The sequence below is a fragment of the Ovis aries genome, chromosome 11 (assembly GCF_016772045.2).
Source record: "Ovis aries strain OAR_USU_Benz2616 breed Rambouillet chromosome 11, ARS-UI_Ramb_v3.0, whole genome shotgun sequence".
In the NCBI taxonomy this organism is placed as follows: Eukaryota; Metazoa; Chordata; class Mammalia; order Artiodactyla; family Bovidae; genus Ovis; species Ovis aries.
Window position 1 is genome coordinate 44,824,009 of NC_056064.1, and position 14,878 is coordinate 44,838,886.

The 14,878-nt window shown below is 51.9% G+C and overlaps 1 protein-coding gene across 11 annotated transcripts in view; it reads right to left on the bottom strand.

Moving 5' to 3' along the window:
* PLEKHM1 (pleckstrin homology and RUN domain containing M1) overlaps nt 1-14,878 on the bottom strand; it is a 57,616-nt gene that overhangs the window by 7,427 nt on the left and 35,311 nt on the right. For all 11 annotated transcript variants that reach the window (XM_060394924.1, XM_060394928.1, XM_027974391.2 and 8 more), the window contains 4 exons: nt 12,888-13,152; nt 8,785-9,705; nt 6,227-6,372; nt 2,700-2,893 (listed from right to left, as the gene is read on the bottom strand). In XM_060394924.1, the coding sequence (XP_060250907.1) occupies nt 2,700-2,893; nt 6,227-6,372; nt 8,785-9,705; nt 12,888-13,152 (1,526 nt within the window). The remainder of the gene's footprint in view (nt 1-2,699; nt 2,894-6,226; nt 6,373-8,784; nt 9,706-12,887; nt 13,153-14,878) is intronic.

Here is a 14,878-nt window from a genome sequence, read left to right on the forward strand (position 1 = left end):
TAGCCCCATAGAAGGTGTCACCCGCCACCCCCAGCTGAGCACTGAAAGTTCCCCCAGGCACTGGGCACCAAGAAGCTCTGTTCAGGGCATCCTGAGGGTCCTGCCCCAACCCTGTCCTCTTGCAAGGATTTGGGGAGGGCTGCTGCCAGTGGGGAGGTCTGGTGGGACCCCGGGGAGCCCGGAGACCAGCCCCTCTCACGTCTCCGGCCTCCTCTCACCACATCCCCGCTTCCCTTCTCACTGCCCAGAAATTTCTCCCTGTTCTTTCCACACACAGGGCCTTCATCCACAGCCCATGCACATCACTACTTCTGTCTGGAACACTCTTTCCTGCAAATCCCCTCTTTCCCACTCATTTCACAGGTCTCACACTGGAGGTCAGTTCCTCCAGGAAGCCCCCTCCTCCATCAGCGCCCTCCAATATGGGTCAGACCCCTGACTGCGCTGTACTTTCAGGGCGTCCTGCTCTCTCCTCCACCCTCACTCCTGGGGGAAGCCGCTGCCCTGCTCCCTGCTGTGCCCTCCAGAGGGCTGGACCCAAGTCCACTGTGCTCAGCCCTGAAGCCCACACCCCTCGCCCGGCACTGAGTGCATTCTCAATAAGCACTTGTCAAATGAATGAATGCATTACACACACAAATAAAAGCCACTCCTGAATGCAGAGAGGGAGTCCTCCACCCAGCCCCGGCGTTCCTCCCGAGAGCCTGCTTGTGCACTGACCCTGTGTGTAGTATGTGTGTGTGCGTCCCCACGTCCAGGCACTGAGCAAGCCACTCTTATGTGTATCTGTATGTGTGTTTGTGTCCCTGTCCCTGTGTGTGTGTCTCTGTGTCTGTGTCCCTGTGTGTATGTTTCTGTGTGTGTGTATCTGTATCTCTGTGTGTATCTGTATCTGTCATGTGTATGTGTGTCTCTTTGTGTATGTGTCCCTGTGTGTGTGTGTGTGTGTGCGCCTGTGTTTGTCTGAATCTGTATGTGTCTACGTGTCTGTGTGTCTCTGTGTGTGTGAGTGTTTCTCTCTCTGTGTGTCTCTTTGTGTGTGTGTGTCTGTCTGTGGTATGTGTGTGTCTCTCTGTCTCTGTGTGTCTCTTTGTGTGTGTGTTTGTATCTCTCTCTCTGTCTCTGTTTATGTGTGTCTCTGTGTCTGTGTCTCTCTTTATGTGTGGTCTCTGTCTCTGTCTCTGTGTGTGTGTCTCTCTGTCTGTGTGTGTCTGTGTCTCTGTGTGTGTGTCAGTGTGTATCTGTGTGTGTGTTTCTTTGTGTGTGTCTCTATGTGTGTTTCTGTCTCTCTGTGTGTCTCTTTGTGCATGTGTGTGTCTCTCTGTGTGTGTGTGTGTGTGTCTCTGTGTGTGTGTCTCTCTGTCTGTGTCTCTCTCTGTGTGTCTGTGTGTCCCTGTGTGTGTGTCTTTGTGTCTGGGTCTGTGTGTCTTTGTGTCTGTGTCTGTGTGTCTCTCTCTGTGTCTGTGTGTGTGTGTCTCTCTCTGTGACTGTGTCTCTGTGTGTCTGTGTCTCTGTGTGTCTCTCTGTCTCTCTGTGTGTGTCTGTATCTGTGTGTGTGTCTCTGTGTGTGTCCCTGTGTGTGTATGTGTGTCTCTGTGTCTGTGTGTGTCTTTGCGTGTGTGTGTCTCTTTGTGTGTGTGTGTCTCTGTGTCTGTATCTAGGTGTGTGTCTCTCTGTGTGTGTGTGTCCCTGTGTGTCTGTGTGTATGTGTGTCTCTGTGTGTGTCTTTGTGTCTGTGTATGTGTGTCTGTGTGTGTCTCTTTGTGTGTGTCTCTGTATCTGTGTGTGCGTGTGTGTGTGTCTCTGTGTGTCTCCCTGTGTTTGTGTGTATGTGTGTCTCTGTGTCTGTGTGTGTCTGTGTATGTGTGTCTCTGTGTGTGTGTCTCTGTCTGTGTGTGTGTCTCTGTCTGTGTGTGTATGTGTCTGTGTGTGTGTGTTTCTGTGTGTTCCTCTCTGTCTGTCTGTGTGTGTATGTCTCTATGTCTGTGTGTGTGTGTCTGTGTGTATGTGCATCTCTGTGTGTGTCTGTGTGTGTGTCTCTCTGTGTATGTGCGTCTCTGTGTGTGTCTGTGTGTCTGTGTGTCTCTGTGTCTGTGTGTGTGTGTATCTCTGTGTGTGTGTGTCTCTGTCTGTCTGTGTGTCCCTCTGTGTGTGTGTCTCTCTCTCTGTGTGTGTGTGTTTCTGTCTGTCTGTCTGTGTGTCCCTCTGTGTGTGTGTGTCTGTCTGTGTGTGTGTGTCTCTGTCTGTCTGTGTCTCTCTCTGTCTGTGTGTCTCTCTCTGTCTATGTGTGTCTGTGTGTGTGTGTCTCTGTCTATCTGTGTGTGTGTCTCTGTCTGTCTGTGTGTGTCTCTGTCTGTCTGTCTGTCTGTGTGTGTCTCTCTCTGTGTGTGTGTCTCTGTGTGTGTGTGTGTCTCTGTCTGTCTGTCTGTGTCCCTCTGTGTGTGTGTGTCTGTCTGTCTGTGTGTCTCTGTCTGTGTGTGTGTGTCTCTGTCTGTCTGTGTGTGTCTCTCTCTGTATGTGTGTCTCTCTGTGTGTGTCTGTGTGTGTGTGTCTGTGTCTGTCTGTGTCCCTGTGTGTGTATGTGTGTGTGTCTGTCTGTCTGTCTGTCTGGGTGTCTCTGTGTGTGTGTGTGTGTGTGTGTGTGTGTGTGTGTCCCTCTCTGTCTGTGTGTGTGTGTGTCCTCGTGTCCGGGTGCTCACCTCTTGCTCAGCTCCTTCAGGGCTCCGCTCCGGCACAGGCCCAGGTAGTCCCCTAGCAGCTTCAGCTGCTCCCGGCTCCTCCCGATGAGGCGCATCTGCTCCACGTGCTCGTACAGCGACGCGTTCACCAGCTGCAGGTTGATGAGGGGCTGGGCTCGGATCTGTGTCAGGAACTTCAGGGCCTGCCTGCAGACCTGAGGACACCACCGGGCAGCGAGGGTGAGACAGGAGGGCCGTTTCGTGAGCGCCTAAGGTTGCCAGGCGCTGGGCCACCTACTCTCTCGCTCACCCCTCCAGCCACCTGCCGAGGGAAGTGGCACCATCTTCATTTTACAGACAAGGAAACTGAGGTTCAGAGAGAGGAAGTGACTTGGCCAAGGCCCACAGCTCAGATAAGTCAGGATTTGAACTCAGTTGATCTGGCTTCCAAACCCGCTCTTCCCCCTTGGCACCAGCGGCTGCCTCTGCCTGACCACATGGGGACGGGAAGGAGGGTCCACACATCTCTTCTCCTGGGCCTCACAGACCCTTCCCACTATTTCCTGGCCTCCCTGCCCCTGCCCCTTTTCTGCTGAAAGGAAACAGACATTACCGTGGGCCAACTCAGGAATCAGGTGACCGATCTGAGTCAGGCTCCAACCACAGGAAACCATGGATCAGATACAGCTTAACCAGAGGTTTCCTGAGCTTCTTCCGTCCTCACTAACAGCACCAACCAGGGCAGGGCCTCCCTCCAAGTCTCCAAGTGGAGTTGAGTGATCGATCTGGGTTTCTCCCACACGATAGACGTGGAAGGTTCTACCCTCAGCCCTGACCCTAACACCAAGTACTGAGCACCTATTATTTGCCAAACACTGGGCTAAGCACCTTGACCGCATCCTTTCTTCACCCTCACAACAACCCAGAGGGGAAGGTGTCATCGTCCTCATTTTACAGTTACGGAAACTGAGACTCAGAGGAACTAAAGTGACTGATCCAAGCCACCAGAAAGAAAGCAGAGCCCAGGTGTGAACTGAGTGCTGTCTCTGCACCCTTGGCCTCCTCACTTACAAAGAGAAGCCCCTTCCCCTGCAGTTTCTTTGGGGAGGATAAGGATGGAGGAGCTGAGGTGTTCTCCACCATCAGTCACCCTGCAGTGCTTAGCCCGACTTTGGATACTGGCTCCACCCCTTCTCAACTGTATGACCTCAAGAAACTTACTTAACCTCTCTGTGATTCAGTTTCCTCATCTGTAAAATGGGGGAAATAAAAGCACCTACTGCATGGGATTGAGTTTAGATTAAAAGAAAATCCAGGTAAGCAGCTTCTCGGTGAATGGGAGTTGCCATCAGACTCTGGGCGCCTGTGTGGTCTGGGCGTCTGTCTGCTGGCCCCGGGGGGTGGGCCAGGCCCAGAGGAGACTGTCAGGCCAGGGGCTGCTCTACCGGCTTCCCCAGCATGTCTCACCTCACTGATATCTCCATCTTTTCCCATTTCCCAGAGCCCTGAGGAACCAGCCCCCAGCCCACAGGCATCACACTGGCAAAGGCTTGGTGAGTCAGTGACTCAGGTCAGACTGCTCTTGCCCAGCCCTGCCCACAACTCAGCCCCAGGCTTAGGGTGAGGCCCAGATGAAATAACACGCAGGAATGCACGCTGAAAACTGCCAAGTACATAGACAGGCAGGAGCTTTGAGCTCTCCCGGGACTGTTCCTCCCCTACGGGTATGGAGGAGACAGACAAAGGGAGAAGCCCCAGGCTTGGGCTGACATCCTGCCAAGTGCCAGCCAGGCCTTGCACAAGTGGGTCAGCCAGACAGTGAACAAGGGGCCCCTAACCTGCCAGCCTGCCACTTCCTATTCTGAACCTTCCTGTCTTTCCCAGGTCTGGCGTCTTTGAGAGAGTTGGATGCTTCCTGACCTTAGGTATGCCGAGGGAATTGTTAGAATTTTCTAGTCGGAAAAAGGAAGTGGCACCAAAATTATAGCAGTGAATAGGGAGATGGCTCAACAGGGGCATCCGGATGTTGTAAATGGTGAGAGTGTTTTATGACCAGAGGGTTCTTTGTATTTGTGGTCATCTTGAGGTTTAATTTTCTCCATGTAGTTAGTTAAATACTTAACGCTGAGGGCAGGGGTGAGGATGAGGTAACCAACAAAAAAGCCAAAGTGAAGCTAACGTTGCAGCTTCTCTAAGCTAATGTGGTCCAGTGGTGAAGATTCTGTGCTTCCGATGCCGGGGGTGCGGTTCGATCCCTGGTGGGGAAAGTAAGATCCCATATGCAACATGGCCAAAAAGGGAGAAAGAGAACCAAAGCGAAGGTAACAGGTGTTTCCATCCCCAGGGGGTGGAGGTCAGGGTGGTACAGGTTCCGAGAATTATGTTCTCTGGGCTCTGATGGGGACATATGAGGAGACAGCATGGCTGGCAGGCCTGGGTCTTGAGAGAAGTAAACAGCTACTTCCTGTTTCTGTGTCTTGTCTCAGCAGAAATCTGTGCCTTTGGGAGAAAGCCAAGTCCGCACCTCTGGAGGCAGACCCTGACCGAATGAATTAGGGGCAGAAGGTGAGGCCTTAGGAAAGGGAAGGGGCACCATCTAAGAGACTGGTGGGTTCTGTTTCCTTTAGTCCTCACTGCCCGGAGACAGACACTGTAATTAACCCCCCTTCATGGACAAGGAGCCTGGTGGGCTGCCGTCTATGGGGTCGCACAGAGTTGGACACGAGGGAAGCAACTTGGCAGCAGCAGCAGCAGCAGCGCATGGACAGGGAAGTGGGAAGTGGAAGAGTTTGCGCAGGGTAACACAGCTATGTAAGTAGATGAGCTCAGCTGAAGAAGAGGAAAATCTGAAAGACTGCAGAAGACATCATATTTAAAGGCATTTGGTGAACATCAAAAAGTATCTAAGATGTAATACTAACTGAACAAACATGTTATAAAGCAGTATAAGCTCAGTATGACTCCAAAAGTAACAAAAAGTAGATGCTTGTATGCCTGGAAAAGGTTGACTGCTCCTAGGGGGAAGTGTACCAGCTGGCTGGCCCATTCATCCATCCATCATCCATCCATCCATCTATTATCTACCCATCTACATTCACCTATCCACCCATCTATACATCCATCCACGTAGCTACCATCCATCCATTCATATCCATCCACCAAGCCACCCCTCAACCCATGCATGCAACTACCCACCTAACCCATCCACCCATCCTCTATATCTAATCTATTCTATCATTTCTGCCTATCTCTCTACGCTGGTGCTCTAAGCAGTTTTATCTGCACCCATGGGGAGCTACAGTGAACCATCCTGATTCCCACCTGAGGACCAAGGCAGGCATGGACAGAGCTCTGCCCAGGCGCTGTAGACCAGCACCAAATTACTTTCTTGGTCTGCTCCCCCACATCATGGAGCCTAAACTCGTGACCCTGGCTTCTCTAGAGCCAAACTCCCCCAAACATATGAACGGCAGCTGCAAAGAGGAGCGACCCCTTCTCTGCTGCTCAGCAGCCCTGTATGGCCATGACGGGCTGGGTTCAGGACTTACCAGGCGCTTGGTGAGGTCCCAGTTGTGGATGATCCTGGCCGGGATCACTGAGGCATCGTCTTGATGGCAGATGTCACAGTAATAGAGGCCAGAGAAGGCACAGAGCTTGGGTCGCACAAATGAGAAGCCGATCTGCCGGGAGCAGCCTGGGGAGGGGAACAGGGGGAGGGTGAGCAGCAGTGGGGCCAGAGTCAGCTCCTGAGCAACACAGTAGCTGCCGAGGCAAAGGGCCTACCCGCTAGGGAATGCAGCCAGATTAGAAAGGAGAGCATGAAGATAAAAACAGCTGCCATTCACATTCCCACCAATCAGAATCAACTCTGGTAATTAACCTTTAAGACAAAACTCTGTAACAATTATTGTCACTGTTTCCCAGCTGTAGAAACTGATGCACAGAGAGGTTAGGAAACCTGCCCACTCATACCACGACTGGGTGCACAGCTGGAGTCAAGTTTGGGTCAGGTTGGAGCAGAGCCCGCGTTCTCTTATTCCTAACTGCCTCTGTTCAATGTTTCTATGGCTTATCCACCAATCCCAGCCTCTGCTAAGCTCACCCCTCCACTGGGGCCCAGAAACGGAAGCAGGGAGTCAAGGTCTCAGCAAGGAACTGGGGACACGGGGCTGGACACAAAGGTGGTGGACATGGCCTGGTGCCAGCTTGAAGCCAGGGCCTGTTACCTCAGGATGGGGTACAGGGACCAGCTTCAGCCCCTCTGTTGGAGGCCCCCAAGCAGGGGGCAGAGGGAATCAAAGTAGGGTGTGCCCAGGGTACCAGAGGCAGGGCTCAAATCCTGAGCACAGGCCCTGCCTCCTACAGGGCCAGGGGGAATCCCTTCAGCCTCCTGGAGACTAGGAGGCTGGTTCTTCGGTGTATGGGCTGTCTCATTCTGACCCTCACTGAATTTTTGCAAGGTTCCAATTCAGCTACTATTTGCTACTTTGTGGGGTTATTACAAAGTTTAAATGAGGTTTTGAAAGTAAACTATGAGATGCAAGCCAGGTGTCAGAGGCCAGTGGCCCGGCCACAGAGCTCTGTGGGCAGAAAGAAGCTCTCCAGTTTCAGTCTGGCTGGCTGGAGGCTGGCGGAGGCAGGGAAGATAGTGGTGGCAGGTGCGGGGAAAGCTGCCTGCTAGCATCCAAATCCCCAGTGGGAAGCCCTCCTCCTAGTCCTGGGGGCCTGGCCTCCTCTTTGAACCTGGAGCCCATGGATTAAAGGGCAAAGTGTGAGTGTTAGGGGCTGGCGGGTGGGGGAGGGGGGCAAGGGGTGAACAGGGGCTTGAAGACTTTTTTCTGCAAGAAGCTCTGCTCTGCAGAGGGGGGCGGGGGAGGGGGACCAACCGCAGACCACTTCCTTCAGATGTCAGGCTTTCCCCTCCAGTCCCACACGCTCCACCCCGACGGGACAGCTCCTAGACCACACAGAGCTGTGTCTCTCTGTGCGGCAGGGCCACCTCCTCACAGTTCAGCTGGAGGGCCTGGGCTGAAGGAAATGGGGGTCTGGACCAGGGAGAAGACCTAAAAATGGGACGTGAGCAAGGGAAAATCATGCAGCCTTGAAAGCATGGGAGTGGAGAGGCCCTGTGGGCGCCTGGCTAAGAGCACAGGTTCTGGGGCCATTAAGTCCTCTTCCGGCTCCACCATCGCTCACTGTGTGAACCTAGGACAGGTACTCACCAGTCCTGTGACTCAGTTTCCTCAGCTATAAATAGAGACAAATCCCAATGGGGCTGTTGTGAGGATTAAATGAGACAATCCAAAGAAAGCATCTGGCCCAGCTGCCTGGCATGGAAGGACTGGATCTGATGATGCTAATGACAGAGCAGATGTACTGATGCAGAAGAATGTGCATAACATATTCCTAACTGGATTAAAGCCAAGCTGCAGAACAACAGATACAGCTGAGCTGTCTAAAATCATGGCCACATGCCAAAGGTGTGCATTTAAATATATTATTAAAAGGGATTTCCCAGGTGGCTCAGTGGTAAAGAATCTGCCCGCTAATGCAGGAGACCCAGGAGACGTGGGTTCGACCCCTGGGTCGAGAAGATCCCCTGGAGGAGGAAATGGCAACCCACTCCAGTATTCTTGCCTGGGAAATTCCATGGACAGAGGAGCCTGGTAGATTGCAGTCCATGGGATTGCAAAGAGTCAGACATGACTGAGCATGCACACACATATATTATTAAAGGCGAATGAAAATTCAGTTCCTTCCACACTAGGAAGCCACATGAAGTATGCAGTAGCCACATATGGCTTGTAGCTATGCTACTGGACAGCAGAGATTCTAGAACATTGTCATCGTCACAGAAAGTTCTGTTGGCCAGCAAGTAGTATGAGCCTATTTTTGTAATTAAATACCTGTGTACACTTGTAAAAGCTTGCAAAAATATCTGAAGCCCTGGCTCCAGAAGAATATAATACGATCGTGGAACAGCTTAATTTGCTGCAACATCCCCAAGGCATTATGGGGGCGCCTGCGGGGAGCAGGAAGGAGTGCAGAGCCTAGAGCAGGAACCCCAGTGCGGGCAGGCTGGAGGTGGGGGACAGGGAGTCAGCACCTGCACAGAAGCAGCCCTGGGAGTCGAGGCCTTTCTCTGTGGGGATGGCCACCAGGTACTGCAGCAGGAAGCCGTTCTCCCGCGTGGCGAACTTCAGCACCTCCTGACAGCTTTCATCCAGACTGCCGCCCAGGGTCACTGCCTCCTCGGCCGTCTCCAGGTAGGACGCCAGGACCTTGCGTAGCACGTCCCTCCACAGGGCAGCCTCCTCGGCATTCCCGGCTTGCAGCTTCAGGATGGCCTTGGCCGTAATGATTTTGAAGAAGGCTGGGCCCCCGAGACTCGTGTCCGGCAGGATATCTCGGATGGTCTCGACTCCATGGCTGTCACTTAACATCTTCTCGTTGTTCCTCACGCGGAAGCACTTGAGGGACTCCAAGGACAGGGAAAAGATGTAGGGCATCCATGTGCGGTCCGTGTACAGATAGAGAAGGGACTCTTTGATGGCGTCAGGCTCAGGCACCTGGGAGAAGGACCAGTTGAACTGCAGCCCCTGGGGGGTTTCAGCCTCTGTGTGCAGGTCCGAGGGGGCGGCACAGCCACCCTGGGAGGCCTCTGGAGGGTCTTCGGGCTGCTCCGGGTACTGGATGGTCACCCACTCCTCCTCCTGCAGGGGCCGGCACTTCTGCAGCGCCTCGCGCACCCGGTCCAGCCAGTCCTCGGCTTCATCCCGGGACGAGGCGCGCAGGGTCAGCTTCTTGCCGGAGAAGAGCAGCTCGAAGCGGCCGTCACTGTGGGCCGGCCCCACAGACTCGCAGCGCAGCAGTGAGCAGGTGTCCACGCAGGTGCGCTCCTTGCCACTCAGGTAGAGGCGCAACTCCAGCGGGGAGAGCTCGCAGAAGAGTTCCTTCCAGATGCCCATGGCCCCCCGCCGCTCCACCGTGCCCAGCTTCAGGAGCCCCCGGAATGGGTTGGACAGCCCTGCAGGCAGAAAGAGGCACTTTAGATGATAGGCCTGGCCCTTCGTCACCCTGGATAATCTCCGGGGCCTGAGTCCTGTCCTGGGTGTGGACTCCGTGACCACCTGGAGAACACAGGCCACCGCCGGCTGGATGGGAACGTATTTTGAGAGCCTCCCTCCCACCCTTGCCCCAGCTGATAACTGTGCTCTTGAATTTCACTGAGAAAATAAAAGCACGTCAACAATCACCTCCATGAGCGCTTCACTACACCCTCCCCTTCCAGCATCTGCAGCCACACTCTGAGCCCCGTCGCTGGGGATGAACTGACTGTGCTTCTGTCTGAGGCCACCCTCCCATCTGTGCAATTGCGCAGGGGTCCCCCCCTCCACCACCCCGCCTGATCAAGGACAAGGACGTCTCTCCAGCAATCTTTTCTGCCCCTCCTGCGTCACTGTCTTCTCCCTCTCTCTTGGATCATTCCCACCAGCCCACAAACACGCTGTTATTTCTCCCAGCATTAAAAATATCTCTCGACTCTACTCACATCTCTAATTACCACCCTGGGTCTCTGTCCCCTTTACAGAAACCCCCCTGAGGAGGTGTGGGAATGTCTCTGGGACCCACTCCTTCTGTTCTTTCTTGAACCTCCTCCGAGCAGCCTTCTGTCCCGAGTCCACAGAACCTGCCCTTGGGAAGGCTACCAGGCCCTCCTGTTGCCAAGTCCAAAGCCTAGTCGTTGGTCCCCATCTGGCCTGGCCCATCAGCATCACTGTACACAGCAGAGCCCCCCTTTCCTGGGGTCTTCTCTGCTGTCACTGGCCCCCCTCTCCTGTCTCCCTGATGCTCTCTCCTCTCACTGGCCTCTTCATGGAGGCCCTGGGCTCGGCCCTGGTTCTCTTCTCTACTAATACCCACTTTTCCTAGCTGATCTTCCCTGGTCTTGGAGCTTTATGCCAACAACTTCTCAGTTTTTATCTCCAGCCTGGACCTCACCCTTGAGCTTTAGATTCCGATCTCCATCTGCTCCGTGTATGTCTAATAGGCTTCTCAAAGTTGACACGTCCAAAACTGTGTTCCTGATTCTCCCACTCCAAACCCACTTTCCTCCTGATGTTCTTCATCTAGTAAAATGGCAAACTTCATCCTCCCAGATGCTTGGGCTAAAAACTTTGGAGCTATCCTTGATTTTTTTTTTTCCCTTTCACACCCCACATCTAATCTATCAGCAAATCCTCTTGGTATATCTAGAGCCTTCCTCCACTTCTCACCTCCTCCAACACTACCACAGGGGATTGGTTCACCATCATTCCTGGCCAGGCTTATGGCTGTGGCCTCCTGACTGGTCTATGTCCCCCTGAAGCGCCTCAAGAAATGAGCCAGGATGATTGCCCCGGAGAGTCCCCCAAATCAGATCGCGTCTCTCTCAGAGCAAAAGCCAACGTCCTTCCTGTGGCCCATGAGGCCCCGCATCACTCTGACCTCACCTCTAGCCACCCCCTTCCCATCTCCTCTGTTCCAGCTACTCTGGTCTCTGCTGCTTACTGGACACATCAAGCATGTTTCTGTTGCAGGGCCTTCGCACACGTTCTCCCTGCTTAAAATACGATCGCCTCATGCCTCTCTCCCCACCTTTCAAGCCACCTCACATGTCACCTAATTTGTGAGGGCTTCCTTGGCCAGCCTTTACTCATTTATTTACTTTCTGGCCGTGCCGTGCAGCTTGCAGGATCTTCATTCCCCACACAGGGACTGAACGTGGGCCCCAGCAGTGAAAGTGTGGACTCCTAACCATTGGACCATGAGGGGAGTCCCTGGCTGTCCTTAATGGTACCCTGCCCACCTCCCGTTTACTATTCCCCACAGGAATGATCACCCGCCCCGACTATATGTTGACTTGTTCATCTGCTTATTTCCTGTCTCTCACGCTAGAATACAACTCCCATGAAGATAAGGACCTGGCTTGGTTTCCTGTTGTGTCCCCAGCACCTAGAATAGTACCTGGCACATCGCAGGTGCCCAATAAATCTGTTGAGTAGGGAGTGTGTGTACTACACACAGCCCAAGGCTCCCTGATCTTCCTCGGGGGGGGGGGGGGGGAAGGGGCTAGCCTTCTTCCTGAAAAAAGGGGGTCCAAAGGACACACAATTCTCTCTCCCAGCTTGGACCAGCCTTAGAGATTTCAAACCACTGTGTAGGGCCTTCCTATCCTCCCGGGTACCTGATGACGCAGGCATAAAGCACACCTTCTCTGGTATGGTTGTAACCATTACATGGGCTGAAAGAAAAACCTAAGAGGACGTGGCATGGAAACCAGGGCTGTGCCAGACATAAAAATTAGGTTGTGGTTATTTAATGCTTTATGGAATTTCGTAGGGTGTGGAGGTCAAGCTGGCCTCCTTGTGAACTGCACACAGAGAACACTGAACAAACTGCACATCTGATAAACCCCACCAGAGCTGCTAAATAAACCATCTGAGAGAAGGGCCTTAGGGAGGAGCAGTTGAAACAACTGAGCCTTCAAGAGGCGGGGCTTTCGTTCTGGGCTCCAGACCGAGTCCAGAGGCCTATATACTCATAAGATTATCTTATGTATCTTACATATAATCTTATGTATAATCATTAAGATTTATAGGAGAGTTTCAGGGAAGTTATTTTCCATTTTCGTGTATGAAACAGCATTCATGTACTCTGCAGGCCGTTTTGAGCATTACTTTCTTTCTTTTTTTTTTTTTTTAATTTTAAAATCTTTAATTCTTACATGCGTTCCCAAACATGAACCCCCCTCCCACCTCCCTCCCCATAACATCTCTCTGGGTCATCCCCATGCACCACCCCCAAGCATGCTGTATCCTGCATCAGACATAGACTGGCGGAGCATTACTTTCTTAAGATTTTAAGAGTGGATGTATGTATCTGTGTGGCTGATTCACTGTGCGGTACACCTAAAACTAACAAGACAGACTAAATCAACTATATTCCAATAAAAATTTAAAAAAAGATTTTATGAGAAAATACAGTACTCTTCCTGAAATGCCTTCCTGAATTACTCTGCAAGGGTGTTCCTTATTACATTTTGGGATGAGGTTTTTCTTGGGAGAAGATGCCGCCCAACTGGTTACGCAAGAGAGGACTTTCGAACTGTTCTCCGAAAGGCACTGCTCAGGTGCAGTGCGGCACCCGGACACCCGCTGAGCTGCCTACCCATCTGCCGGCGATGCACCACCCTGAAGTTCCTGTGATCCGGAGGCGCCGGGGCAGCCCTGCTTCTCTCGCTTCCTGGGGAAGGCGCGCAAGCTTTGTCTAAGGCCTCCATGGAGCAGCTTCGTCTTGGTTCTTGCACAAGGAGGCCAGGCCTTGCCTCGGGAATCCCTCTGGGAGAAGCTGTGGCGGCATCAGAAGGACTCTCTCTGGGCTGTTCCCGGGGAGGCCGGTAGAAGTCATCTTCTGAGATCCAGCTCTTGCTTTTCTATTGGGAAAGAAGGAAAGGCAGGTTTGTTTGTTTTTAAAAGCACCTTTATTGAGACATGATTCACACCATAACATTAAACCATTTAAAGTGTATACTTCAGGGACTTCCCTGGCAGTTCAGTGGTTACAACTCCAGCCCTTCCACTGCAGGGGGATTGGGTTCCATCCCTGATTGGGGAACTAAGATCTAACATGATGTGAACAACAAAAAAAAGTGTGTAATTCGGTAGTTTTAGCATACTCATGGAGTTGTGCAACTATCACCACAATTTATGTTTAGAACATTTTCATTGTTCCATAAGGAAACCCCATCCGCAGCCACTCCCTGTTTCCCCTCAGCCACTCCAGTTCCAGGCAATCAATAATCTACTTTCCGTTTCCATGTGTGAGGACTCAGTCGTGTCCAACTCTTTGTGACCCCATGGACTGTAGCCTGCCAGGCTCCTCTGTCCATGGGATTCTCCAGGCAAGAATACTGGAGTGGCTTGCCATTTCCTCCTCCAGGGGATCTTCCTAACCCAGGGATCAAACTCACCTTTCTTGTGTCTCTGCATTGCAGACAGATTCTTTACCCCTGCGCCACCTGGGAAAACCCCTGTTTCCTTAGGTTGGCCCATTTTGAATATGTATAAATGAAACTTTATGACGTGGTCTTTTGAAACTGGTTTCCCTGGTGGCTCACAGGTTAAAGCATCTGCCTGGAATTCAGGAGACCCGGGTTCAATCCCTAGGGTGGGAAGATCCCCTGGAGAAGGAAATGGCAACCCACTCCAGTACTCTTGCCTGGAAAATCCCTCCCATGGAGGGAGGAGCCTGGTGGGCTACAGTCCATGGGGTCGCAAAGAGTCGGACACGACTGAGTGACTTCACTTTCACTTTCACTTTCTTTCCCTTAGCATGATGTTTTCAAGGTTTATCCATGTCCTGGCATGTATCATTACTTCATTCCTTTTTATCACCAATTAATATTCCAATTATGGATTTATCATGTTTTATATATCCACTCCTCAGAAGATGGACATATGAGTAGTTTTCTTCTTTTTGACAATCATGAATAATGCTGCAGAGAACCTTGCTGTATAAGTTCTTCTGTGGACGCTATTCTATTCTCTCGGCACACACCTAGGAGTGGAATTGATGGATAATAGGATAACAAAAAATACCTTAATGACCCAGATAATCACGATGGTGTGATCACTCACCTAGAGCCAGACATCCTGGAATGTGAGTCAAGTGGGCCTTAGGAAGCATCACTACAAACAAAGTTAGCTGAGGTGATGGAATTCCAGCTGAGTTACTTCAATCCTAAAAGATGATGTGTGAAAGTGCTACACTCAATATGCCCGCAAATTTGGAACACTCAGCAGTGGCCACAGGACTGGAAAAGGTCAGTTTTCATTCCAATTTCAAAGAAAGGCAATGCCAAGAATGTTCTAAGTACTACACAATCGCACCCATCTCACACACTAGCAAAATAATGCTCAAAATTCTCCAAGCCAGGCTCCAACAGTACGTGAACTGAGAACTTCCAGGTGTTCAAGCTGGATTTAGAAAAGGCAGAGGAACCAGAGATCAAATTGCCAATATCTGTTGGATCATCGGAAAAGCAAAAGAATTCCAGAAAAACATCTGGTTCATTGACTATGCTAAAGCCTTTGACTGTGTGGATCACAACAAATTGTGAAAGATTCTTCAAGACACGGGAATACCAGATCAGCTTACCT